Source organism: Oncorhynchus gorbuscha, linkage group LG23 (assembly GCF_021184085.1).
Source record: "Oncorhynchus gorbuscha isolate QuinsamMale2020 ecotype Even-year linkage group LG23, OgorEven_v1.0, whole genome shotgun sequence".
NCBI lineage: Eukaryota > Metazoa > Chordata > Actinopteri > Salmoniformes > Salmonidae > Oncorhynchus > Oncorhynchus gorbuscha.
Genome location: NC_060195.1, coordinates 9,337,309 through 9,364,894, shown reverse-complemented (window position 1 = coordinate 9,364,894; position 27,586 = coordinate 9,337,309). Strand labels below are relative to the sequence as shown.

The 27,586-nt window shown below is 41.3% G+C and overlaps 1 protein-coding gene across 1 annotated transcript; it reads left to right on the top strand.

The window, feature by feature from the left end:
• The first annotated feature begins 5,378 nt into the window (after positions 1 to 5,378).
• Positions 5,379 to 26,646, top strand: sparc (secreted protein, acidic, cysteine-rich (osteonectin)). The gene is made up of 10 exons (XM_046323607.1): positions 5,379 to 5,527; positions 18,480 to 18,547; positions 18,789 to 18,827; positions 19,774 to 19,867; positions 21,920 to 22,041; positions 22,237 to 22,357; positions 23,531 to 23,664; positions 24,295 to 24,443; positions 24,786 to 24,934; positions 26,141 to 26,646. The coding sequence occupies exons 2-10, from the start codon at positions 18,488 to 18,490 to the stop codon at positions 26,167 to 26,169; spliced, it is 897 nt and encodes a 298-aa protein (XP_046179563.1). The 5' UTR covers positions 5,379 to 5,527; positions 18,480 to 18,487; the 3' UTR covers positions 26,170 to 26,646.
• Positions 26,647 to 27,586: the final 940 nt, after the last annotated feature.

The following is a 27,586-nucleotide window of genomic DNA, read 5'->3' as shown; positions in this document are numbered from 1 at the left end:
TTTTGCTCGCACGTCCAGGGATCCCACCAGCCCGCAAGCTCTTGACGGTCTCGTTGCTGAGAGAATTCGAGGCTTTCCAACGTGCCCCGAGGGCTGCCGAAGACGGTCGAGTCACCGCTTCCTGAGCCTATGCCACTGGGCAGAGCTGGGCTGTTGCCAGCGAAACGGCAAAACAGGATCAACACGAAGAGTTGTCTGTACTGTGGGACTCTTGGTCATTTCGTGTCCTCTTGTCTGTGGGACTCTTGGTCATTTCGTGTCCTCTTGTCCTTTAAAGAAACCAGGCTCACTGGTAGGAGCAAGAACTCCGGTGGGCCATTTGGAGAACGTTCCTACTTCCCCTGCTCACAGTCATTTTCATGTCATTCTGCTGTGGGGAGACCAGTCCAAATCTCTCCGGGTTCTCATTGACTCATTGGCTGACGAGAGCTTTTTGGACGCTACCCTGGCATCTGATCTGAACATCCCCACTCAGCCCCTCTCCGTTCTTATGACGTTAGAGCGCTGGACGGGCACTCTATAGGCCGAGTCACCCACAACACCCTTCCCATCAACGTACAGGTGTCAGGGAACCACAGCGAGGCTATCCTGTTCCTGCTCATCAAGTCCCCTCTGATTCCTGTGATATTGGGATTCTCCTGGCTCCAACCACACAATCACCCGATTAACTGGTCTACTGGTGCCATCATGGGCTGGAGCCCATTCTGCCACGCCATTGCCATGTCGCTAACACCACACCCACCCTATGACTGCGGGATTGACCTTCTCCCTAGCACCACGCCGCCACGGGGAAGTCTGTACTCTCTGTCGTGACGTGAGAACAAGGCTATGGATACCTACATTGGGGACTCCCTAGCTGCTAGATTTATCCGTCCCTCTTCCTCTCCCACCGGCGCAGGGTTCTTCTTCGTGGAAAAAAAGGACAAGACCCTGCGCCTGTGCATTGGCTACCGGGGACTCAATGACATTACGGTTAAGAACCTTTTTCCCGCTACCACTCATCTCCTCAGCCTTCGAGCCGCTCCAAGCGACCACTGTCTTTTCCAAGCTGAATTTACGGAACACCTACCACCTGGAACGGATACGAGAGAGGTACGAGAGGAAGACTGCCTTCAACACAGTCATTGGTCACTACGAGTATCTGGTCATGCCCTTTGGCATCATCAACGCCCCTGCTGTGTTCAAGGCTCTGAATGATGTTCTCCGAGACATGTTGAACTGGATCGTCTTCGCAGGGGTTTCCAGTACCTGGTTGACTGGGAGGGTTATGGCCCGGAGGAGAGGTGCTGGGTCCCCGCCAGAGACATCCTGGACCCAGCTCTCATCGCCGACTTCCACCACCGACACCCCGGTCAGCCAGGTATACTCCCAGGTAGGACGCCAAGTGCGCCCCTAGAGGGGGGGGGGTTGGGCCTGCCTGCCATCCTGTACCTTTACCCCTGTTGCTGTAATAAACATTGTTACTTCAACTCGGTCTGCATCTGGGTCTTATCTTGATACGTATTAGTATACTTTACTAATTCACTCATACTGAATGATTTACTTAATATACTTCGGGGAACCGGGCAGTTTATTATGCTACAGATGAAATACATTATGATGAAAGTGCACGGTGATGAGCTTGATGCTCCTTTCCAATAAATGGTTTTATTCTGGTGACATGATGATTGACACTTGGCTACCGTTTGACAAATACAAATATTTTCACTCTTATCCATAATAATATCATCATATAGACAAGATAGTATTTTATAGTATATACTAGATAGTATTTTATAGTATATACTAGATAGTATTTTATAGTATATACTAGATAGTATTTTATAGTATATACTAGATAGTATTTTATATAATACTAGATAGTATTTTATATAATACTAGATAGTAATTTATATTATACTAGATAGTAATTTATTTTATACTAGATAGTATTTTATAGTATATACTAGATAGTATTTTATAGTATATACTAGATAGTATTTTATATATATACTAGATAGTATTTTATATAATACTAGATAGTATTTTATATAATACTAGATAGTAATTTATATTATACTAGATAGTAATTTATTTTATACTAGATAGTATTTTATAGTATATACTAGATAGTATTTTATAGTATATACTAGAAAGTATTTTATATTATACTAGATAGTATTTTATATTATATTAGATAGTATTTTATATTATACTAGATAGTAATTTATTTTATACTAGATAGTATTTTATATTATACTAGATAGTATACTAGATAGTATTTTTGGTGTCTTTCCTATATATACTGAACAAAAATATAAATGCAACGTGCAACAATTTCAAAGATTTTACTGAGTTACAGTTCATATATAAGGAAATCAGTCGCTTGAAATAAATAAAATAGAACCTAATCTATGGATTTCACATGACTGGGTATACAGATATACATCTGTTGGTCAAAGATACCTTTTTAAAAAAGTAGGGGCGTGTATCAGGAAACCAGTCAGTATCTGGTGTGACCACCATTTGCCTCATACAGCGCGACACATCTTCTCATAGAGCTGATCAGGTTGTTGATTGTGGCCTGTGGAATGTTCGTAAACGTCGATCCAGAGCATCCCAAACATGCTCAATGGGTGACATGTCGGTGAGTATGAAGGCCATGGAACAACTAGGACATTTTCAGCTTCTAGGAATTGTGTACAGATCCTTGAGACATGGGGCCGTGTGTTATCATGAGGTGATGGCGGTGGACGAATGGTCCGACAATGGGCCTCAGGATCTCGTCATCGTATCTCTGTGTATTCAAATTTCCATCGATAAAATGCAATTGTGTTCGTTGTCCATAGCTTATGCCTGTCGAAACCATATCCCCACCGCCACCATGGGGCACTCTGTTCATAACATTGACATCAGCAGACCGCACGCCCACACAACGTCATACACGTACGTGGTTGTGAGGCCAGTTGGATGTACTGCCAAATTCTCTAAAACAACGGAGACGGTGTATGGTAGAGAAATGAACATGAAATTCTCTGGCAACAGCTCTGGTGGACATTCCTGGAGTCAGCCTGCCAATTGCCAGCGCCGTCAAAACTTGAAACATCTGTGGCATTGTGTTATATGTCAAAACCGCACATTTTAGAGCGGCTTTTTTATTGTCCCCAACACAAGGTGCACCTGTGTAATGATCATGCTGTTTAGTCAGCTTCTTGTTATGCCACACCTGTCAGGAGAAATGCTCACTAACAGGGATGTAAACAAATTTGTGCATAAAATTTAAGAGAAATAAAGCATTTTGTGCATATGTAAAATGTATTTTTATTTCAGCTCATGAATAATGGGACCGACACTTTAAATGTTATGTTTACATTTTTTTTGTTCAGTGTATAATTCTGTAACTTTGTCATGTATTTGTATGTTTTATGTGGAACCCAGGAAGAGCAGCTGCTGCATGTGCGGTAGCTACTGGGATCATAATAAACTAAACTAGTCTACCCACACAGCACTGTATCTGCCAGCTGTTGGCCAGAGCGCAGGCACCAAGACCAGAGTTGCCACATTTGCTATTTAATGCAACCGTTTTTGTGACAGAAGTATCGATAGAGGTGAAAATGCCATGCAAACACATTGAACCATTTTTATTCGGTACATGAAAACTTAAGCAAAAAAAACAACATTTTGTGTGCACTATGTTGTCACTCACTAACTTTTATCTGCAACAAGTCCGGCTGCTGGAAACATATCGCTGGTGGGAAAATGCACATCTTTTCTTTATACGGATTCTCGAATATTCATGTTCAAATCTGTCGCCAATTGAATGGAAACCTTGCTATAAATATCTGTCTATAAGTGATTGGTGCCAACTTTTGCCAACTTATTCTCTCTTTCTCAGATAATCATTTTGAGGTGTATACTGTATAGTGATCTGAGGCTCACACACTGCAGGCAGGCAGCTGGGAATCTCAATTTTCAAACTGTAATGGCATTTATACACTAGATTATAGCCCTTCTGTATAACTGACTCTGTGAGGACTTGTTGCCTCAGATATAGGCTGTGTGCGAAATGGCATCCTATTTCTTATAGTGCACTACTTTTGACCAGGGCCCGCATAGGGAATAGGGGACCATTTCAGACACGGCAGCCTGTACAGACAGTACTGCTGCCACGTCTACTGAGAACCGTGAGACTCAGTTTAACTCCGCCCCCTTTCTCTCTCTCCATCGCATGCATTGGGCTTGGGGTTTAAGAATGTTCCGGGCAGAATGGAAAACGCCACGTTGCATTACAGCTATTTTTTCTCCCCTTGTCTGATCCAGATGTTGTTCTAGCTTCACACTGGGCTGACTGGAAACAGACATTAGTAATCCACCACAGAGAGGCACAATCCCATATATATATGTATCTGTAAAACCTCACAAAAAAATGTGGATTTGAGTTTGATTATTTATGTCTGATGGTTCCACGTTTCACCAGCACTGACTTCCCCCAATGATAAAGAAATGGTTGCAGGGGCCCACATGATTACTCATCTCTACGGCTCTCAATTTGTTCCTTTCAGATTTTTGAGAAATTGTAAATGTTATTTTCTAAAACATTTTAAAAATGCAATATCTTTAAACTATGTTTTTAACCTTATAAAAACAGTAATATGAATCAATATCTTATCTAACCTGACATTGGAATTGAGAGTGAAACATATCTTTGACAATGGCTGTGTTGTGAATTTCAGCAGCCTCTTTCAGTAGTTATATTGTTTGGCCTGTGGAGTCACTGTCAAATGTCATCTAGTAGATGTGTGTATCATGCTGAGGAAGGAAACCCCTAGGGCCTAATTAGTTAGGGGTGAACCAAGATGACATGACCCTGGTCAGTTACGTCATAGCAATTACAGTCATTAGAACTCTCCGGTTTCTCAGCTGTTCCAGACAACATAGAAGCTGAAACAAGGAGTGATTTTATGTTTTCAAATGTTTTCACTGCCAAGTAAAATGTACACATAGTAAAATATCTGCCATAAGGAATAGCTTCATCTCAAGAGAGGTTCTGCAAGCTAATGTTCCTACAACAATTCATGATTAAACATGTAGGCCCTGTCCTGTATACATTAAAACATTATATAACAGTGCAAATGCTGTAAAACGACAGCTGCCGTATAGGACTGTCTTTAATTAAGGCTACAATACATTTTCTATTGCTATGCTAAAATGTCACAAAATTGGAGTCACTTCTGAAATGCATGTGGATGAGCCGCCCGGTCTCGAAACAATGTACCAACTAAACAACAACTACAAAGGAAAATAGGCCCCTGTAGAATCCATAAACCTTGGGAGTTCCTGCTGTCTAGAAGGGAGCATAGAGTTAAATTTAGGAGCGTCTGTCAGACGAGACGTCCCACCCTCTGAGGAAGGGACGGGGTTAGGGGGTCTGCCTGAGCCTGCCCACAGCAAATGTCTTCTGTGTGAACTTGTGTAGCTGTTAGATAGTCTTAGTCCCCTCTGACAGCTGACTTCTCCTTTGTCTTTTCTGCTTGTTGGTGTTCTGAAGGTAAGACTGAGCATCCTCCTCAATGACTTGCTGTGACTTAGTCAGTAAGGACTTCTCAATTAATGTTGCATTGGAAATGTGGTGTTTGTTTTGAGTTGCTGTGATACTTGAACTATGTGATAGTATTTCAGAGTGTTAACCTGAACGACAGTGATTGGAGGCTTTCCTGTGGTTATATTCAAGTTGTGCAGGAAATTAATGTGCAGGAAATTAATCGTTTTGGTGCAAAATTGAACCATTTTGTTTTGTGCAAACTTTTAAATTAGTAAATATTTATTCTGAAACTATATTGTCAATAGAATATTTAGTTCAACAGAATATAGAAAAGTTATAATCCAACGATTTCCGTACCTTTTCATTCATGGAAAAGCTGTGAAAAGTATACAGACGGTAGAGGAACTAGTTCTGACATTCGCTATTGGAACAGCACAATGTTACACAAGTATTGTTGCCACATAGTTACTTGGAGGGGTGGTGGAGGGGGATGGGGATGGGGCCCGACAAAGCCTGAGAGGGGGGGGGGGGGGGGGGGGACAAAGCCTGAGAGAAGGGGGGGACAAAGCCTGAGAGGGGGGGATAAACACCACTGTAAATACAACCCATATTTATGTTCATTTATTTTTCCTTTTGTATACTTTAACATTGTATATAGCCATCATGTGACATTCAAAATCTATCTACTCCTTTAAACTTTCGTGAGTGTAAAGTTTACTGTTCATTTTTGATTGTTTATTTCCCTTTTGTTAATGATCTATTTCACTTTCTTTGGCAATGTAAACATATGTTTCCCATGGCAATAGCGCCCCTTGAATTTAGTTGAGACACAGAGAGAGAGAGAACGGGAGAGAGAGAAGGGGAGAGAGAGAAGGGGAGAGAGAGAGAAAGATCTCAGTAAGACAAAAGTAATGGTGTTCCAAAAAAAATGTCCAGTTCCCAGGACCACAAATACAAAATCCATCGAGACACCGTTGCCCTACAGCACACAAACAACTATACATACCTCGGCCTAAACATCAGTACCACAGGTAACTTCCGCAAAGCTGTAAATGATCTGAGAGACAAGGCTAGAAGGGTATTCCATGCCATCGAATGGAACATAACATTCAGCATACCTATTAGGATCTGGCCAAAAATACTTGACTCAGTTATAGAACCCATTGCCCTTTATGGTTGTGAGGTCTGGGTTCCACTCACCAACAAAAATTTCACTAAAGGGGAGAAACACCAAATTGAGACTCTGCATGCAGAATTCTGCAAAAATATTCTCAGTGTACAACGTAAAACATCAAATAATGCAGAGCAGAATTAGGCCGATACCCACTAATTATCAAAATCCAGAAAAGAGCTGTTCAATTCTACAACCACCTAAATGGAAGCGATTCCCAAACCTTCCATAACAAAGACATCACCTACAGAGAGATGAACCTAGAGAAGAGTCCCCTAAGAAAGCTTGTCCTGGGTCTCTGTTCACAAACACAAACAGACCCCATAGAGCCCCAGGACAGCAACACAATTAGACCCAACCAAATTGTGAGAAAACAAAAAGATAATTACTTGACACATTGGAAAGAATTAACAAAAAAACAGAGCAAACTAGAATGCTATTTGTCCCTAAACAGAGAGTACGCAGCGGCAGAATACCTGACCACTGTGACTGACCCAAAATTAAGGAAAGCTTTGACTATGTACAGACTCAGTGAGCATAGCCTTGCTATTGAGAAAGGCCGCCGTAGGCAGACATGGCTCTCAAGAGAAGACAGGCTATGTTAAACCCAATTTTGATAAACTCCCATATCTACTGGGTGACATACCACAGTGTACCATCACAGCAGCACAATGTGTGACCTGTTGCCACAAGGGCAACCAGTGAAGAACTAAATTCTGTACAACCCATATTTATGTTAATCTATTTTCCATGTTATACTTGAACTATTTGCACATCGTTACAACACTGTATATAGACATAATATGACATTCGAAATGTCTCTGTTCCTTTGGAACTTCTGTGAGTGTAATGTTTACTGTTTATTTCACTTTTGTTTATTATCTACTTCACTTGCTTTAGCAATGTTAACATATGTTTCCCATGCCAATAAAGCCCTTGAAGAGAGAGAGAGAGAGAGAGAGAGAGAGAGAGAGAGAGAGAGAGAGAGAGAGAGAGAGAGAGAGAGAGAGAGAGAGAGAGAGAGAGAGAGAGAGAGAGAGAGGAGCAATCTCAACACAGATCCCTCCCTCCCTCCACTCCCAATTACTTCCATCAACAGGAATGCACGTTACCATGACAATCCCCACCAGCTGTTTAGGTTCTTTGTGAGATCCTGCAGATGTCTGTTCTGATAGCCTCTGAGTTTGACAAACTCACACAGAAAGGCTGACATAACACACTCTCTGTCCATTGTTCTGCCTGAGAATTACTGCAACTTTGAACAAATAAATACCTTTAAAACAAAGAAAAGTGAAAACCATTTATTCTCAATTGCCTTTTTTTTGTACAAGAATATAACTCTATTAGGTTATTAGTCAATGTTTAATTTTTTTTCCATCATGTATTGAAGTTGTCAGCTTTTCAGGAAAAGCACATTTCACCCGTTGAGATATCAAAGCTGGCTTATATGGCATATATTATTATTATTATATTATTATAGGATCTATTTGTCTTTTTTCAGTTTAGCAGTGAACTGAGTGAAGTATTCAGGTTTGCGTTAACGACTAAAGAATGACAAACTGTTTATGCAGTGGAATGTTTTTCTTCTTCCTCTTGCCTGTTGATGAATACAAATACTTTTTAACTGTCTTTCACTTAGTATGAGAGGAGGTGGCATTTCTGAAAATAAAATTGTTGTTTGGTTCGATATGCTGAAGGGTAGCTATTGTTGTGCAGAGTATAAAGTTTAAACTAGGTCAAGAAAGAGAGAAAGGACTGTGGATATTTTGGATTGGCTGCATGGCAACCCTGAGAAAGCTCTAATCCTGGACAGGAAGGAAGTTATTGTGCTCATGCCATCTCTTCACCAACAGTCTGACGCGGAAATGGAAAACATTTTAACTCTCGAGTCAGCATAAAAAATTAAAAAAACAGAGGAATTAACCATAGAGTGTTAGCTCGACTAGGAACGCCAGATCTCACTCCTTCACTTCTTCAACCACTAAGCAAATGTACAAAATCACAAGGGGATGGAAACAAGGGGATGGGTGTGTGAGAGAGACTCAGAGGAGGAGAGGTGGAAGGAAGCCGGAGCGTATTGCCTAGCGACACTCCTCTGGCTCCGTGCCAGTACAGCTAGCGAGATGAGGGTCTGAAGGCCTGTATACAGTGTTGCAGACTGACTAGCCCACTGTAGATGACAAAAGAGCTTACATAGTAAATGACTAACATACTGTTTACCACACCAGGTCACACTTTAGACTGAAATATATTGGATGCACATATAAACACAAAAAAAACACATTTAGAACAAACTTTACAAACTCAAACACCTGATTGGCACAGATTTTGTATTAGTTACAGCTTGTGGTAAATTGTTAAATTATTTAACTGGAGAATTAGGAAACTGTTGGTAGTAGTTTTTTTTATGTGAGACAGGTGTGTGTTTAGGGCCAGTAGACCAACTGAGAGGAGTTAAGTCCACAGAGAATGACAAAGAAAGGGGTTTAACACACATTTAAATGATAGGACTCAGGAATTCCATTCAGATTTATATCTTAGGCACATGTTTCAACCCACTGCTTTAAGGTTAACTCTCTGAGACAGAGAGGAAGAAAGAGAGAGGTGATGGTAGGATAGGGATGATTTAAACGGGTCAGGTGACTAAGTCTTAACTTGGGTTACATGGACTCCATATATCAGTCCTTGACTTTTCTCTCTCTCTCTGTTGTGTAGCTTATAGGTCCCATGCGTTAGGAAGAGACCATGGGTGTCAAAAGAAAACCTTTTCAAAACCTCTTTTGTTTGCCCCTACTGAGATTTACCCCTCCTGAGATTTGCTCCTCCTGAGATTTGCTCCTCCTGAGATTTGCCCCTCCTGAGATTTGCCCCTCCTGAGATTTTCCCCTGCTGAGATTTACCCCTCCTGAGATTTACCCCTCCTGAGATTTTCCCCTCCTGAGATTTGCCCCTCCTGAGATTTGCTCCTCCTGAGATTTACCCCTCCTGAGATTTCCCCTCCTGAGATTTTCCCCTCCTGAGATTTTCCCCTGCTGAGATTTTCCCCTCCTGAGATTTACCCCTCCTGAGATTTTCCCCTCCTGAGATTTGCCCCTCCTGAGATTTTCCCCTCCTGAGATTTTCCCCTCCTGAGATTTACCCCTCCTGAGATTTCCCCTCCTGATTTTTTTCTCCCTCAGGTGGAGTACTTTGATTTGTTGTCAAAGGTGTCATTTCAAGCATGGTAGAAGATGGTTTACATGTACCTAGCTTGCTATTCAACGAACAACAACATGACGACAGGGATATACATTATGAAAATACCCGAAGGTTCTGGAATTGGTTCTCAACATTTGACATATTGTGAGGATTGCAGTAAAGGTTCTTAAATGCAATGGACAGGTGTGTCTTGTGAAAGGCTCCATACCATCTGTTACTTGTACGCATCATGTGTCTCATTGGGCCTAGCTGTCCAGAGAAATACCACTCATTCAGAAAATATTTTGTTTGCATAACTCTCAAGACTAACACCGTACGACTAGATTTAATTTAATGCATTTCTTAGAATTGTTTTATATTTTATTTCTCTAAGTAAGTGCATGAGTTCTAAAGTGTGTTGAGTCTTTGAGGGACTTTTCCAGTGTTTTTCAAAATTTACATTTACTGCCAGTAAATGTTTGTCCATTTACCATGCTGAGGTCCTCCTCTGACCGACATACACAGAGACTGAGCCACTAGTCCCCCTATAGCCACCAAACCTTTTAACCACCGGTTATATCACCCTGAAGAAAGAATTCCCTAATCCTGCAGCCTTTAAAGCCTCTTTGAAAACCATTTAGATCTGCTGTTACCCTCCCAGTTTAGTTTACGCCCCAACCCAACAAACCTCTAAATGAAATACCTGCTAAAAAGGGGCCTCTTTACACAGCCGTTTCCTCTTCCTCTACCCTGTTTGTCTATGAGCACCGCTTTCCAAATAAAATCACTTGTTTTGCTGTTACGTCAGTCATCCTCCCACTGAACTGAAAACAAGACTAAGTATAAACATGTTAAAAAATATCATTAGATAGGAAGTTTGGCAACACAGTACAACCTCCAAGCTAAATATAGACATTTGTTGAAGCTGGTAGCAGTGTTTTTGTTTTCACAACGCTAGCTTCCTCTCAGATACAGATACTACCTAGCTATATGTTTGTTAGAGGTGGAGGTCCAAGTTCTAAGTGAGAAAAAAACAACAACATATTTTTTTCATTTTTCAAAGTAGAGAGAACCTTCCTTGTTCACAGTAATTTGAAGACGTCATCCTTTGTAACTTCTGCCAGAGGCCCTGTATTTTTCCACATCCAGAGTTCGCGACCAAGCATACAATTGCCAGAAGTATGAGGACACCTGCTTGTTGAACATCTAATTTCAATATCATGGGCATTAATGTGGACTTGGTCACCCCTTTTTCTGCTATAACAGCCTCCACTCTTCTGGGAAGGCTTTCCACTAGATGTTGGAACATTGCTGCTATAAACAGCCTCCACTCTTTTGGTCAGCTTTCCACTAGATGTTGGAACATTGCTGCTATAAACAGCCTCCACCCTTTTGGTCAGCTTTCCACTAGATGTTGGAACATTGCTGCTATAACAGCCTCCACTCTTTTGGTCAGCTTTCCACTAGATGTTGGAACATTGCTGACGGGACTTGCTTACGTTCAGTCACAAGACCATTAGTGAGGACGGGCACTGATGTTGGGCGATTAGGGCTGGCTTGCAGTCGATGTTCCAATTAATCTCAAAAACAGCCCCAGACCATTATTCCTCCTCCACCACACTTTACAGTTGGCACTATAGAACAAGTGTAGCATTTAGAACAGGTGTAATGGGACTGAACAGGAATAGAAGCATATAGAGCAGGTGTAATGGGACTAGACAGGAAGGGAAGCATATAGAACAGGTGTAAGGGACTAGACAGGTGTAGCATTTAGAACAGGTGTAAGGGACTAGACAGGAAGGGAAGCATATAGAACTGGTGTAAAGGGACTGAACAGGAATGGAAGCATATAGAAAAGGTGTAAAGGGACTAGACAGGAAGGGAAGCATATAGAACAGGTGTAAGGGACTAGACAGGAATGGAAGCATATAGAACAGGTGTAATGGGATTAGACAGGAATGGAAGCATATAGAACAGGTGTAATGGGACTAGACAGGAAGGGAAGCATATAGAACAGGTGTAATGGGACTGAACAGGAATGGAAGCATATAGAACAGGTGTAATGGGACTAGACAGGAAGGGAAGCATATAGAACAGGTGTAATGGGACTGAACAGGAATGGAAGCATATAGAACAGGTGTAAGGGACTAGACAGGAAGGGAAGCATATAGAACAGGTGTAAGGGACTAGACAGGAATGGAAGCATATAGAACAGGTGTAAGGGACTAGAGAGGAAGGGAAGCATATAGAACAGGTGTAATGGGACCGAACAGGAATGGAAGCATATAGAACATGTGTAAGGGACTAGACAGGTGTAGCATTTAGAACAGGTGTAATGGGACTAGACAGGAAGGGAAGCATATAGAACATGTGTAAGGGACTAGACAGGAAGGGAAGCATATAGAACAGGTGTAATGGGACTAGACAGGAAGGGAAGCATATAGAACAGGTGTAATGGGACTAGACAGGAAGGGAAGCATATAGAACAGGTGTAAGGGACTAGACAGGAAGGGAAGCATATAGAACAGGTGTAATATATGAGGCAGGGGCCACATACGAAGCCCCAGACCTGGGAAAAATGTCCTGCTGCTCTTTAATACCATAGACAAATAAGCCAGCGTGGAGAGGGAACATCCCACTGGGCACAAACTGGTTGAATCAACGTTGTTTCAACGTAATTTGTCAGCACAATGTGCCATGGAATCTACGTAGAGAATACATTGATTTATCTACAGCACCTTGTACTGGAGAGTTGATCTATCTACAGCACCTCCTACTGGAGAGTTGATCTATCTACAGCACCTCCTACTGGAGAGTTGATCTATCTACAGCACCTCCTACTGGAGAGTTGATCTACCTACAGCACCTCCTACTGGAGAGTTGATCTATTAACAGAGCAAATTAACTGTATCCATGCTTTATAAGTCTTATATCACCAATGAGACTATTCAGGCCTACATAGCATTAAGGAAGTCATAACCAGATCATGTTTCATTTCAACCCAGTGTTCCACGACGAATAGACAATACGTATAGAACTAGTGTTTCAGGCTTTGGTGGATTTCAGATGTATTCTTACAGTTAATATTGTATATTGTAACGACGTTCGTCTGTTGTAAGAAGAGAGTCGGACCGAAATGCAGCGTGTAGGTTACTCATGACTTTAATGAATGACAACGGTACATGAAATAACTGAAATACGAAAACAACAAACGAAACGTGAAACTAATTACAGCCTATCTGGTGACTACAACACAGAGACAGGAACAAACACCCACAAAATACAAAGCGAACTCAGGCTACCTAAATACGGTTCCCAATCAGAGACAACGATAAGCACCTGACTGATTGAGAATCGCCTCAGGCAGCCAAGCCTATACAACACCCCTAATCAGCCGCGATCCCAAATAATACAAACCCCAATACGAAAAACAACATATAAACCCATGTCACACCCTGGCCTACCCAAACATATAACACAAACACAACATACAATGACCAAGGCGTGACATATATGCTGGATTCACACCTCATCCCAAAATAAGACTAAATCAAATCATACTTTATTCAAGGTGCATTTAAAGTTTAATTTGATTTAGTCTGCGTTCTTTAAATTCATTTTTTTTTTTTTACAAAATTCTGGAAACATGTGAATTATTCATTTGTAAACTGGATATTGTTTCGTGTTTGCTTGTCAAAGCAACCAAATATGACCATTTGAAGGAGATGTATCTTCTGCCTGTATAATTCCATCTGTGCCACTGACTGAGTCTGGCTTTAATTCCTGTTGGTCTACAAATGAATAATTGATGTGTTGAATTCACATCTCCATCTCAACCAAAACCATTCGTCTGTGTGATTAACAGGGACTGAGCTAGAGCAGTGTTTGTAAGACAAGGGTGGATCAAGGGACCTGTGGCAGGGATATTTTACAAAAACGTATGTATAGTCCGAATAGTTTGAGCTACAAACTATTAAAGGCTCTAGATAAGAAGCTGAGACTCTCACAAACACATACATGTAACATGTTTTGATCTATGACTCTCACAAGCTATGCAAGAGTCGTTAGAATGTAAGGGGTTCATCTACATAGAAGGTCAGAGAAATTTCAGGACATAGTGTCTATAATACTGTAAGGGGTTCTTCTACATAGAAGATCAGAGGAAATCTCAGGACATAGTGTCTATAATAGTGTAAGGGGTTCATCTACATAGAAGGTCAGAGGAAATCTCAGGACATAGTGTCTATAATACTGTAAGGGGTTCTTCTACATAGAAGATCAGAGGAAATCTCCGGGCATAGTGACTATAATAGTGTAAGGGGTTCTTCTACATAGAACATCAGAGGAAATCTCCGGGCATAGTGACTATAATAGTGTAAGGGGTTCTTCTACATAGAACATCAGAGGAAATCTCCGGGCATAGTGACTATAATAGTGTAAGGGGTTCTTCTACATAGAAGGTCAGAGGAAATCTCAGGACATTGTGTCTATAATACTGTAAGGGGTTCTTCTACATAGAAGGTCAGAGGAAATCTCAGGACATTGTGTCTATAATACTGTAAGGGGTTCATCTACATAGAAGGTCAGAGGAAACCCCAGAACATACTGTAGTGTCTATGATACTGTAAGGGGTTCTTCTACATAGAAGGTCAGAGGAAACCCCAGAACATACTGTAGTGTCTATGATACTGTAAGGAGTTCATCTACATAGAAGGTCAGAGGAAACCCCAGAACATACTGTAGTGTCTATGATACTGTAAGGGGTTCTTCTACATAGAAGGTCAGAGGAAACCCCAGAACATACTGTAGTGTCTATGATACTGTAAGGGGTTCTTCTACATAGAAGATCAGAGGAAACCCCAGAACATACTGTAGTGTCTATGATACTGTAAGGGGTTCATCTACATAGAAGATCAGAGGAAACCCCAGAACATACTGTAGTGTCTATGATACTATAAGGGGTTCATCTACATAGAAGGTCAGAGGAAACCCCAGAACATACTGTAGTGTCTATGATACTGTAAGGGGTTCATCTACATAGAAGATCAGAGGAAACCCCAGAACATACTGTAGTGTCTATGATACTGTAAGGGGTTCATCTACATAGAAGATCAGAGGAAACCCCAGAACATACTGTAGTGTCTATGATACTGTAAGGGGTTCTTCTACATAGAAGGTCAGAGGAAACCCCAGAACATACTGTAGTGTCTATGATACTGTAAGGGGTTCATCTACATAGAAGATCAGAGGAAACCCCAGAACATACTGTAGTGTCTATGATACTGTAAGGGGTTCATCTACATAGAAGATCAGAGGAAACCCCAGAACATACTGTAGTGTCTATGATACTGTAAGGGGTTCATCTACATAGAAGGTCAGAGGAAACCCCAGAACATACTGTAGTGTCTATGATACTGTAAGGGGTTCATCTACATAGAAGATCAGAGGAAACCCCAGAACATACTGTAGTGTCTATGATACTGTAAGGGGTTCATCTACATAGAAGGTCAGAGGAAACCCCAGAACATACTGTAGTGTCTATGATACTGTAAGGGGTTCTTCTACATAGAAGGTCAGAGGAAACCCCAGAACATACTGTAGTGTCTATGATACTGTAAGGGGTTCTTCTACATAGAAGATCAGAGGAAACCCCAGAACATACTGTAGTGTCTATGATACTGTAAGGGGTTCATCTACATAGAAGGTCAGAGGAAACCCCAGAACATACTGTAGTGTCTATGATACTGTAAGGGGTTCATCTACATAGAAGATCAGAGGAAACCCCAGAACATACTGTAGTGTCTATGATACTGTAAGGGGTTCATCTACATAGAAGATCAGAGGAAACCCCAGAACATACTGTAGTGTCTATGATACTGTAATACGTTAATTTAGTTGCTGTCACAAACTCCACACAGTTGTCACTGACAGGTTGAATATGTATTTCCCACTGAGCAAACACTTTATTTACTTATGGCATTCATATAAATGTATTCTTTTTAAATCTGTTTTTTTTGAGTCGGCAGACCTTTGTCAATTTGTCAATAAAACTCACGAAAGCAACTGTTTATAACTAATTATTTTGTGTTCTACTTGTAGTCCTTGTTGTCCTGAAAATAAAACGGCCAAACACTTCTTTGTAAGGCTCAATAGAAGGACATGGAGATAAATGAAAGTCAGAGAGATAAATGAAAAGCTGATTTTAGTTGGTATCGCGGGACTGATAGGGTTAACAAATGATACGTTGGATTCACGTCCCCAACTAAACCAAAAATCTAAATGAAAGACAATGATTTAGTTCAGTAGTTCAGATGAAACTATCGAGGCATTATATACCTAGTTGATATTTGGTTGGGTTGTCAACCAAACACTATTCAATATTACTTTAGTTAAGGCTATGATGTACTATTAATGTACTATTAATGTACTACTGATGTACAACTGATGTACTACTGATGTACTACTGATGTACTATTAATGTACTACTGATGTACTACTGATGTACTACTGATGTACTATTAATGTACTGCTGATGTACTACTGATGTACTACTGATGTACTATTAATGTACTATTAATGTACTACTGATGTACTATTAATGTACTATTGATGTACTACTGATGTACTACTGATGTACTATTAATGTACTACTGATGTACTACTGATGTACTATTAATGTACTATTACTGATGTACTACTGATGTACTACTGATGTACTACTGATGTACTATTAATGTACTATTAATGTACTATTAATGTACTATTGATGTACTATTGATGTACTATTGATGTACTACTGATGTACTATTAATGTACTACTGATGTACTATTGATGTACTATTAATGTACTACTGATGTACTACTGATGTACTATTAATGTACTATTAATGTACTACTGATGTACTATTGATGTACTATTGATGTACTACTGATGTACTACTGATGTACTATTAATGTACTATTAATGTACTACTGATGTACTACTGATGTACTATTAATGTACTATTAATGTACTACTGATGTACTACTGATGTACTATTAATGTACTATTAATGTACTATTGATGTACTATTGATGTACTATTGATGTACTACTGATGTACTACTGATGTACTACTGATGTACTACTGATGTAATCTCAACTGCAACCCAGGTCTTTGTTCTATTGTTCTATTAGATGAATCACAGTGATAACACATTAGGTTGTTGTATAAATACAAAAATATGTTATTGAAAATGCAGTGATAACACATTTACAGTTGAAGTCAGAAGTTTATATACACTTAGGTTGGAGTCATTAAAACTTGTTTTTCAACCACTCCACAAATGTCTTGTTAACAAACTGTCGTTTTTGCAAGTTGGTTCGGACATCTACTTTGTGCAGGACACAAGTCATTTTTCAAACAATTATTTCACTTATAATTCACTGCATCACAATTCCATTGGGTCCGAAGTTCACATACACTAAGTTGACTGTGCCTTTAAACAGCTTGGAAAATTGAGGCCTACAAACCTGACTCAGTTACACCAGCTTTGTCAGGAGGAATGGGCTATAATTCACCCAACTTATTGTGGGAAGCTTGTGGAAGGCTACCTGAAACGTTTGACCCAAGTTAAACAATTTAAAGGCAATGCTACCAAATACTAATTGAGTGTATGTAAACTTCTGATCCACTGGGAATGTGATGAAAGAAATAAAACCAGAAATGAATCACTCTCTACTATTATTCTGACATTTCACATTCTTAAAATAAAGTGGTGATCCTAACTGTCCTCAGACAGGTTATTTTTACTAGGATTAAATGTCAGAAATTGTGAAAAACTGAGTTGAAATGTATTTGGCTAAGGTGTATATAAACTTCTGACTTCAACTGTAGATGCCAACTAAACCAAAAATCCTACATTGTTTTTCCATTGGAATGGTAGAAAGCATAGGGATTACACATTGGGAATTCAACAAACTTCTGTCTTTTTGAGAATGTGAAAATAGGTTGAAATCTCATTGATCAATATCAATATTTTGGAGTGGGTGAGTAAAGGTTGAAAAGTCACATTTCCAGAAATGGGAAATGCCTGTCCTTAAAAGAAGGCGGATTGTGATCCAAGTCTACACTAAAAAATCTCAAGTAGACCTCATATGTAATACTGTAGACTACTAGCACAAGACTACATTCAACGTTACTTTTCTAAGTATCTATTTACTAGTTGGAAATACAATGTCGAACAGGAGACTGAATTCAGCTCCGGTGATTGAATTTATGACAGTCATTTGAGCTATCCACAAAGAATGTGAACATAGCAATCCCCCTATAATCAGACAGGACAGTGGACGGTTCGTCTGGAACCAAACCGCTACCCATGAGCCTTTTGTGATTCTTGGAGTAACATCTTGTTTTTGTCCCTGCATGACTTGTTTGACCACGCCTGAGTAAATGTCTGGCCCGTACACTTTGCACACCGTGTATAGGAATACAGTACATGGCGCTGCTCTAGACAGGCGGTGAACTGGAAAGGAGTTTGACCTCAACTGCACCTCGTTATCAACCAGACATCAGTTGAGTTGAATGTGTGTAATGTGTACTAAAATGTTCCTCTTTGTGTCTCTCTCTAGACTGAACGATGAGGGTGTGGATTGTCTTCCTCCTGTGCCTAGCTGGTCAGGCATTCACCGCTTCCATTGTAAGTGTCCCCTTGATGTGTGTGTGTGTGTGTGTGTGTGTGTGTGTGTGTGTGTGTGTGTGTGTGTGTGTGTGTGTGTGTGTGTGTGTGTGTGTGTGTGTGTGTGTGTGTGTGTGTGTGTGTGTGTGTGTGTGTGTGTGTGTGTGTGTGTGTGTGTGTGTGTGTGTGTGTGTGTGTGTGTGTGTGTGTGTGTGTGTGTGTGTGGCAAACAATGATAACACCATCGTCTTAACCATTTCAGACTGAGGAGGAGCCCATCATTGATGACGTCGGTGAGGAGGTAAGGTCATTAACTTGTTTACAGATTTCTATGGACAGGTGTGCTTAGGGGGGGAAACAACATCACACAACGTGTACATACCCACTGGGCACACACTGGTTGAATCAACGTTGTTTCCACATCATTTCAATTAAATTACGTTGAACCAACATGGAATGGATGTGGAATTGACGTCTGTGCCCAGTAAGTAGTCACTTTCACAGGTGGGAGCAAATTAGCAATAGTGTTGTGTATTAATCAAAACACAGAGAGATGAAAAACATTTAGCAATATACGAATCAAAACACAGAGAGATGAAAAACATTTAGCAATATACGAATCAAAACACAGAGAGATGAAAAACATTTAGCAATATATGAATCAAAACACACAGAGATGAAAAACATTTACAGTAGATCTATTCTTTACTCTCTCTGTGTCGCTTTTGACAAGTTATCAAACGAAAACAACAGTACGACTTTGACTGAAATAATTTAATCTCAAACGTTTTTGTGACAGAGGATTTTTCCCTTGAATGTTGACTATTTTTCTGTAATGTAGCTTGAGACAGAGTGAGCAGAATCCCACAGGTTATAAATACAGCGGACAGGAAACCATGACGTTTTAATGGCTTCACCACATGTGGCTCAGACTCTATCCACCCCATCCAGCTGTAGGCTGCTACACCTCTGTCTAGACCTGTCTGAAGTACAGACTTCATTCTGCCGTGCCGCTTGATAACTAAAGACATTTAGCTACAGCTCCCTTTTCTTGTACTAAAATTGTGCGACCAATTTATGAGCATTGCCCATAGCTTATATAAAATAGTGTCATCTTTGATATGGTATATATTAACTTGAAATGTGTTGATTCCAACTCTACTGTCTCTCTATTGTTCAAACATTCTGGAACATTAAAAATGGAACATATGGAAGTGTTGTTTTGTGTTCTCTTGCCCTTGTCTCAGGCACAGCCAGAGGTCGGGGTCAACCCGGTGCAGGTAGAGACTGGAGACTTCGACGAGGCCATCGATGTCGAGGAGGAGGAAGTCACCGCTGAGAGTGAGCAATACTCATTGTAATCACTAATCACTACTGTCGCTCGACAGACGTTGTGAGAAAACAATACCTAATCCCCAATGCCTTCTGTGAAGGGAAGCTTATATAAAAGTCCTAGTTTACCACATATTACAATGATAATTGGGAACATTCACCAAGCTAACAGTCTGCATGGCTACAGTAATGTATAGCTATTATTGTAACGTTAAACACACAATAGCCACTACAGGGTTCTCCAATTGGTGGCCCGGAAGCCAAATTTGGCCCAAGGGTGGTTTAATTTGGCCCCCCAAGTCATCTGAGTGAGAAGAAAAAATGGAAAAAAATGTTTTTATTGTTGGACATATTGTAAAAACAACAGCAAATCAGCTCCAATTGATTTTAACTTTGTAAATGTGTTCCAAGGTATTCCCACGTATAATACAGACATGTGATCTTATTCAAATGTAAGCAAGGTTTAAAATTATGATGTTTTAGTCAAATATTATATCTATTTGCGCTTCTTGTGGTAAATTTTCAATCTACACATTTTTTTTGTAATTATATATCCGGCCCCAGTGATCATCCACTCAAGAAAAACTCTGAATCTAGTTGATGATCCTTGGGCTAGTATATATTTTAGGCTGCTTAGGTTTAGTAGAGGTGTGAAAACATCAATCAAATGAAGCTGTGTGTCAGTGCTCCTTTGCAGCAGCTGTGTTGTGAGATGTTGGCTAGATGGTAGAGAGAGAGCGAGAGGGGGGCGACACGTTGAGATGTTGGCTAGATGGTAGAGAGAGAGCGAGAGGGGGGCGACACGTTGAGATGTTGGCTAGATGGTAGAGAGGGGGCGACATGTTGAGATGTTGGCTAGATGGTAGAGAGGGGGCGACACGTTGAGGTGTTGGCTAGATGGTAGAGAGAGAGCGAGAGGGGGCAACACGTTGAGATGTTGGCTAGATGGTAGAGAGGGGGCGACTCGTTGAGATGTTGGCTAGATGGTAGAGAGGGGGCGACACGTTGAGATGTTGGCTAGATGGTAGAGAGAGAGCGAGAGGGGGAGACACGTTGAGATGTTAGCTAGATGGTAGAGAGGGGGCGACTCGTTGAGATGTTGGCTAGATGGTAGAGAGGGGGCGACACGTTGAGATGTTGGCAAGATGGTAGAGAGGGGGCGACACGTTGAGATGTTGGCTAGATGGTAGAGAGGGGGCGACACGTTGAGATGTTGGCTAGATGGTAGAGAGGGGGCGACACGTTGAGATGTTGGCTAGATGGTAGAGAGAGAGCGAGAGGGGGCGACACGTTGAGATGTTGGCTAGATGGTAGAGAAGGGGGCGACTCGTTGAGATGTTGGCTAGATGGTAGAGAGAGAGCGAGAGGGGGCGACTCGTTGAGATGTTGGCTAGATGGTAGAGAGGGGGGCAACACGTTGAGATGTTGGCTAGATGGTAGAGAAGGGGGCGACACGTTGAGATGTTGGCTAGATGGTAGAGAGGGGGGCGACACGTTGAGATGTTGGCTAGATGGTAGAGAGAGAGCGAGAGGGGGGCGACACGTTGAGATGTTTGCTAGATGGTAGAGAGGGGGGCGACACGTTGAGATGTTGGCTAGATGGTAGAGAGAGAGCGAGAGGGGGGCGACTCGTTGAGATGTTGGCTAGATGGTAGAGAGGGGCGACACGTTGAGATGTTGGCTAGATGGTAGAGAAGGGGGCGACACGTTGAGATGTTGGCTAGATGGTAGAGAGGGGGGCGACACGTTGAGATGTTGGCTAGATGGTAGAGAGAGAGCGAGAGGGGGCGACACGTTGGTAATGACAGAGTTCTTCTGTCTCAAAAAGAGAGACCTATCATCATGTGTTCCACCCAATGGTTCCAGTAAGGATCTTGGAAACGGAAAATAAACCCTTCTCCTAATTGACAGGGGCGCCGCCACACTCCTCTGCTAAATACTGCCAGGAATATCTGTCTGTTGAATAACTTAGCATTAAATTCAAGGGCAAAAGACCACTTCGATATGTTCCATTTTTAATGTTCCAGAATGTTTGAACAATTTTTTCCGATTCCTTCGTAGGCCCCTGCTTGAACCACCACTGCAAGAAGGGAAAGGTGTGTGAGGTGGATGAGGAGAACACCCCCATGTGTGTCTGCCAGGACCCAACTACCTGCTCTGGTGCCGTTGGAGAGTTTGAGCATGTGAGTTATCATTATATAAATCATATTGTAATCTGTTCAGACCAAAATCAAGTAGGCCTAGATGTTTCATATTTAACACTATTCCTAATAGCACCTTGACCTGTACAATAATGCTACTACTTATTTGCATCATTGGCTAATTCTTGATATACTGTAATTTCTGACTATATCATGAATGTAATCTGTGTATCCCAGGTCTGCGCCACCGACAACACAACCTACGACTCTTCCTGCCACTTCTTTGCCCACAAGTGCAGTCTGGAGGGAACCAAGAAGGGCCACAAACTGCACCTAGACTACATCGGGCCATGCAAATGTGAGCTATGCTTTATAGTTACAAACATTCATGGATTGAATTGTATTAAATTCATTTCAATTCAACGTATTTTATCCCCACAGGGACCATTGAGAATGTTTTAATACAACCATTCAATTCAGTGCAGAATCTCCCAGAGACACATTTTCCTCTGAGACTCCGTTCCCAGTGTGATTGGTTATGTTGTCTTAGAGCTGAAGCCCTGCTGAAAGCCTCTCCAGGGGAATGATTGATGGGCTTGAAAGAGAGGGATTTTGCCTTAAGGAACCTAACACTTAGAGTGGAGGACAGGCTGTAGCATGCCCACGGCACCGCCGCCCTTCTCAAACTACCGCTGAGTCTGCAGCTAAATGTCTGTCATTAAACAGAATCAAACCAGGCATCTCTCACTGTTGGTGATGAGTACCTTAGGACTGAAGGGCACCGGTGGAGATGATGTTGTTGCACGTTGTGGACACAGAACATTTTTAAGAAAACTTTTTTAAACTAATGGCCTCTAAATGTCAGGTACAGTATTCAACCACGGGATTAAACAAGAAGGTACAAAATCATTGCCTGTGGGGCTGTGCGCATCAACCATACATTTCAATGGACACAAATGCCACATTTTGTGTGAGTTGTGGGTTTTATGTTCTATGACAAAGGGCTTGACCATAATTGTTTGAAAAATAGGACTGGAGATTTTGACTTGGATGTCCTACTTGCAAATCAACTTTCTGACTATGTCTTAGTTGACTTAATTAAACGAAACCCTTTGGCACCTTGGGGACCATACGTCACTAAACTAAACCTTCTTCAGCTGTTCCTGGGTCTTCCCTGTTTATCTTTTCCTCTCTGACTGTCCTGTTTATTCTCCAGTCACTGAGTCCTGTGTGGACAGCTCTGACATATAACTCATTCTCCTTCCTGTTTATTCTCCAGTCACTGAGTCCTGTGTGGACAGCTCTGACATATAACTCATTCTCCTTCCTGTTTATTCTCCAGTTACTGAGTCCTGTGTGGACAGCTCTGACATATAACTCATTCTCCTTCCTGTTTATTCTCCAGTCACTGAGTCCTGTGTGGACAGCTCTGACATATAACTCATTCTCCTTCCTGTTTATTCTCCAGTCACTGAGTCCTGTGTGGACAGCTCTGACATATAACGCATTCTCCTTCCTGTTTATTCTCCAGTCATCGAGGCCTGCATGGATGCTGAGCTGAATGAGTTCCCCCTGCGTATGAGGGACTGGCTGAAGAACGTTCTGGTCACCCTGTACGAGCGCGATGAGGAGAACAACCTGCTGACTGAGAAGCAGAAGCTCAGAGTAAGTCCACATAGCCACTCTATATGCACTGCACAGAACCCATTAACTGCACAGAACCCATTTACTGCACAGAACCTATTTACTGCACAGAACCCATTTACTGCACAGAACCCATTTACTGCACAGAACCCAGTTACTGCACAGAACCCAGTTACTGCACAGAACACATTTACTGCACAGAACCCAGTTACTGCACAGAACCCAGTTACTGCACAGAACCCAGTTACTGCACAGAACCCAGTTACTGCACACAACCCATTTACTGCACAGAACCCATTTACTGCACAGAACCCATTTACTGCACAGAACCCATTAACTGCACAGAACCCATTTACTGCACAGAACCCAGTTACTGCACGTTTGCCTCATGAGGTTGGGTCAAAATCATTATTAAACACAGCACAGAACCACTTAATTTTGCTTACGTTCATTTACCGAACTCTGCAGATGGGTCGAAAATAATGAATAAACCAAAATATGATTATAGGATTTTACATTCTGCTCTCACTATTGAAGTCGACTCCTTTTGTGCATCCAATTCTACTGGGATTTATTTATCAGTTTATTCTATTCGAAAGATTATTAGGCAAACAAATGTTTGCAAAATAAAAAGTTTTATTTGGCTTGCAGGTGAGGAAGATCTACGAGAACGAGAAGAGACTGCAGGCTGGAGAGCACTCCCTGGACCTGCTGGCCCACGACTTTGAGAAGAACTACAACATGTACATTTTCCCCGTCCACTGGCAGTTCGGTCAGCTGGACCAGCACCCCGTCGATGGGTAGGTTGAGGAGAAGAAGAAGAAGAGTTTCCTGTCTTCTGCTTCAGCTGGATTGTTTCAACATCACATAAATACAGGCTTGCTTGGGCTATAACTTTGATTCAACTCTGTGCTTGTCAGGACTTCAATACTGAAACATCTCTAAAATGTCTCAGAAAGGATATCAGCAGCAAGCCTGAATGTATTGTTTTATGAGTGAAAAAAGCTGACATTGCTACATTGGTGCTCTTCATACTTTTCTAGGGTCTAACACTATAGCTTACAAAGCCTTCATAAAGCCTTTTTAAAGCTTTTATAAGGCCTGCGTAGATGCTTCGTAACAGGTGTTCTGTGGTGTTGTAGGTTCCTGTCCCACACAGAGCTGGCCCCCCTGCGCGCCCCTCTCATCCCCATGGAGCACTGCACCACTCGTTTCTTCGAGCAGTGTGACGCTGACAATGACAAGTACATCGCCCTGGAGGAGTGGGCCAACTGCTTCAGCATCAAGGAGCGTGAGTAGTTTTAAAATCACCTCGCTCAGTTTACACTCGTTATTTTACTGCCTTGAAAAAGAAAACAGGAGGACCAAGGCCCTCTTTGGACTATTCAAATGCCTTCATTGTCTGTATCTGAAATGGTACCCTTTTCCCTATATAGTGCATTACTTTTGACCAGAGTCCTATGGCCAATGGCATCCTATTCCCTATATAGTGCACTACTTTTAACCAGAGTCCTATGGCCAATGGCATCCTATTCCCTATATAGTGCACTACTTTTGACCAGAGTCCTATGGCCAATGGCATCCTATTCCCAATTATAGTGCACTACTTTTGACCAGAGTCCTATGGCCAATGGCATCCTATTCCCAATATAGTGCACTACTTTTGACCAGAGTCCTATGGCCAATGGCATCCTATTCCCAATATAGTGCACTACTTTTGACCAGAGTTCTATGGCCAATGGCATCCTATTCCCCATATAGTGCACTACTTTTGACCAGAGTCCTATGGCCAATGGCATCCTATTCCCCATTAGTGCACTACTTTTGACCAGAGTCCTATGGCCAATGGCATCCTATTCCCAATTATAGTGCACTACTTTTGACCATAGTCCTATGGCCAATGGCATCCTATTCCCAATATAGTGCACTACTTTTGACCAGAGTCCTATGGCCAATGGCATCCTATTCCCAATATAGTGCACTACTTTTGACCAGAGTCCTATGGCCAATGGCATCCTACTCCCAATATAGTGCACTACCTTTGACCAGAGTCCTATAGCCAATGGCATCCTATTCCCAATATAGTGCACTACTTTTGACCAGAGTCCTATGGCCAATGGCATCCTATTCCCCATATAGTGCACTACTTTTGACCAGAGTCCTATGGCCAATGGCATCCTATTCCCCATATAGTGCACTACTTTTGACCAGAGTCCTATGGCCAATGGCATCCTATTCCCCATATAGTGCACTACTTTTGACCAGAGTCCTATGGCCAATGGCATCCTATTCCCCATATAGTGCACTATTTTTGACCAGAGTCCTATGGCCAACGGCATCCTATTCCCTATATAGTGCACTACTTTGGGCATAGGGTACCATTTCAGACATATCTTCCCGTCCTTCTACTTTACTGTCTGGTTTTGAATTGAAAAACGGTTCATAGCCATTTCATTATTGCTTGTTAATGGTGGGCTTGTTTTTATTTATTTTTCAGAGGATGTTGACCAGGACCTTGTCATCTAAGCTCATCAGCTGACCTACAGTATGAAAACGAGTCTCTATCGGGACGAGGTGCTCAGCTGATCCTAAATTGGAGGAACGCAGTAACGGTGCTAACTACAACTAATTAACGACCAACCGACACCACTAAAATTGCTGAAAAAGACATATGCACAGTCTGAACTAACAAATCACAAAAAGTGATCATGATACAACTTTTTTTTTTCTTGTTTCTGCAAATAAATAAAAATCATTTTTAACCAGATAGATTAGAGGAGGTAACAGAAAGATGCTTTTTGACGGGAGAAAGATGTAAATGTATGTTGAATGGGTTGTGATAATGGTTGTTCACAACATGTATATTGTGTTGACGTGATCAGGGCTTGGATTTAATAACATGAAATAGAACATTCTTTGGAGGATACAAGTTTTGTAAAAATCTTTAAAAAAATAAAGTTTCTAAATAAATGCTTCTTTCAATTTGCTTTTTTTTCCAAAATATTTGAGTTGTTTTGGTGTCTTCACTCATTTTGTCATCTTCGTTTGTTTTGTTTGACTTTTGCCTACTGCTTAAATTAAGGCCTGACTATCCTCAGGTTTGTTTTCTTACATAGATTCTGCCACACAACAAGGGCATAAGTGTACAAAAAAAAATGATTGAGAATAAAAGGAAATATTGTTTGAACTCTACGAGGGAAGCGTCTCGCAGGTTGAGCGTTCTTCTCAAGCTTTGGCATGTTTACTGACATTCTTCGACTTTGTGACATTGTGTGACCAACAATAGATCTCTTTCCTTAAATAAAAGTTACTGGAATGTCCAACACTGCTGCATGCTTTCCTATCTGCATTTATTCAGTAACCTCACAATGTTGATAAACATCAACTGGAACAAATGGAAAAACACGGACTTAGAACATTTCATGGGACATTTAATTAGTTGTCTTTACACATAAGTCGCTCTGGATAAGAGCGTCTGCTAAATGACTTAAATGTAATGTAATGTAGTTTTGAAAACACAAAAAAAGACCTCCAAAGCGTCCATATCACAGATATAAAGCACATCATCATGAAGGATTCATTGGAAGAAATGGCACACATACAGTTGCAGTGCATGATGTTCTGTACTGCATTGTAGGCTACGCCTTTGTCTTATGAGTTACAGGCTCAGTACACGTCTCAACGTCCTGTGATGAGTGTAGTTCTGGCCCATGAATCCAGTATTTTTTTTGTCAAAACTTTGGTATACCACAAAGCAAAAGTTTTCTAACCCTCTATTTAAGAGTCAATATGGAAAGTTCAAACCAGCACTTTGCATTGGCTTGAAACTACCATATCTAATAACTTTCCTACGAGACCAACCACCTCATGCAGTTAAAATGTCTTGTGTGGTTCTGTGGCATGAAGAACGCAATGACATAAGAGAATAAAATACTGAACCATA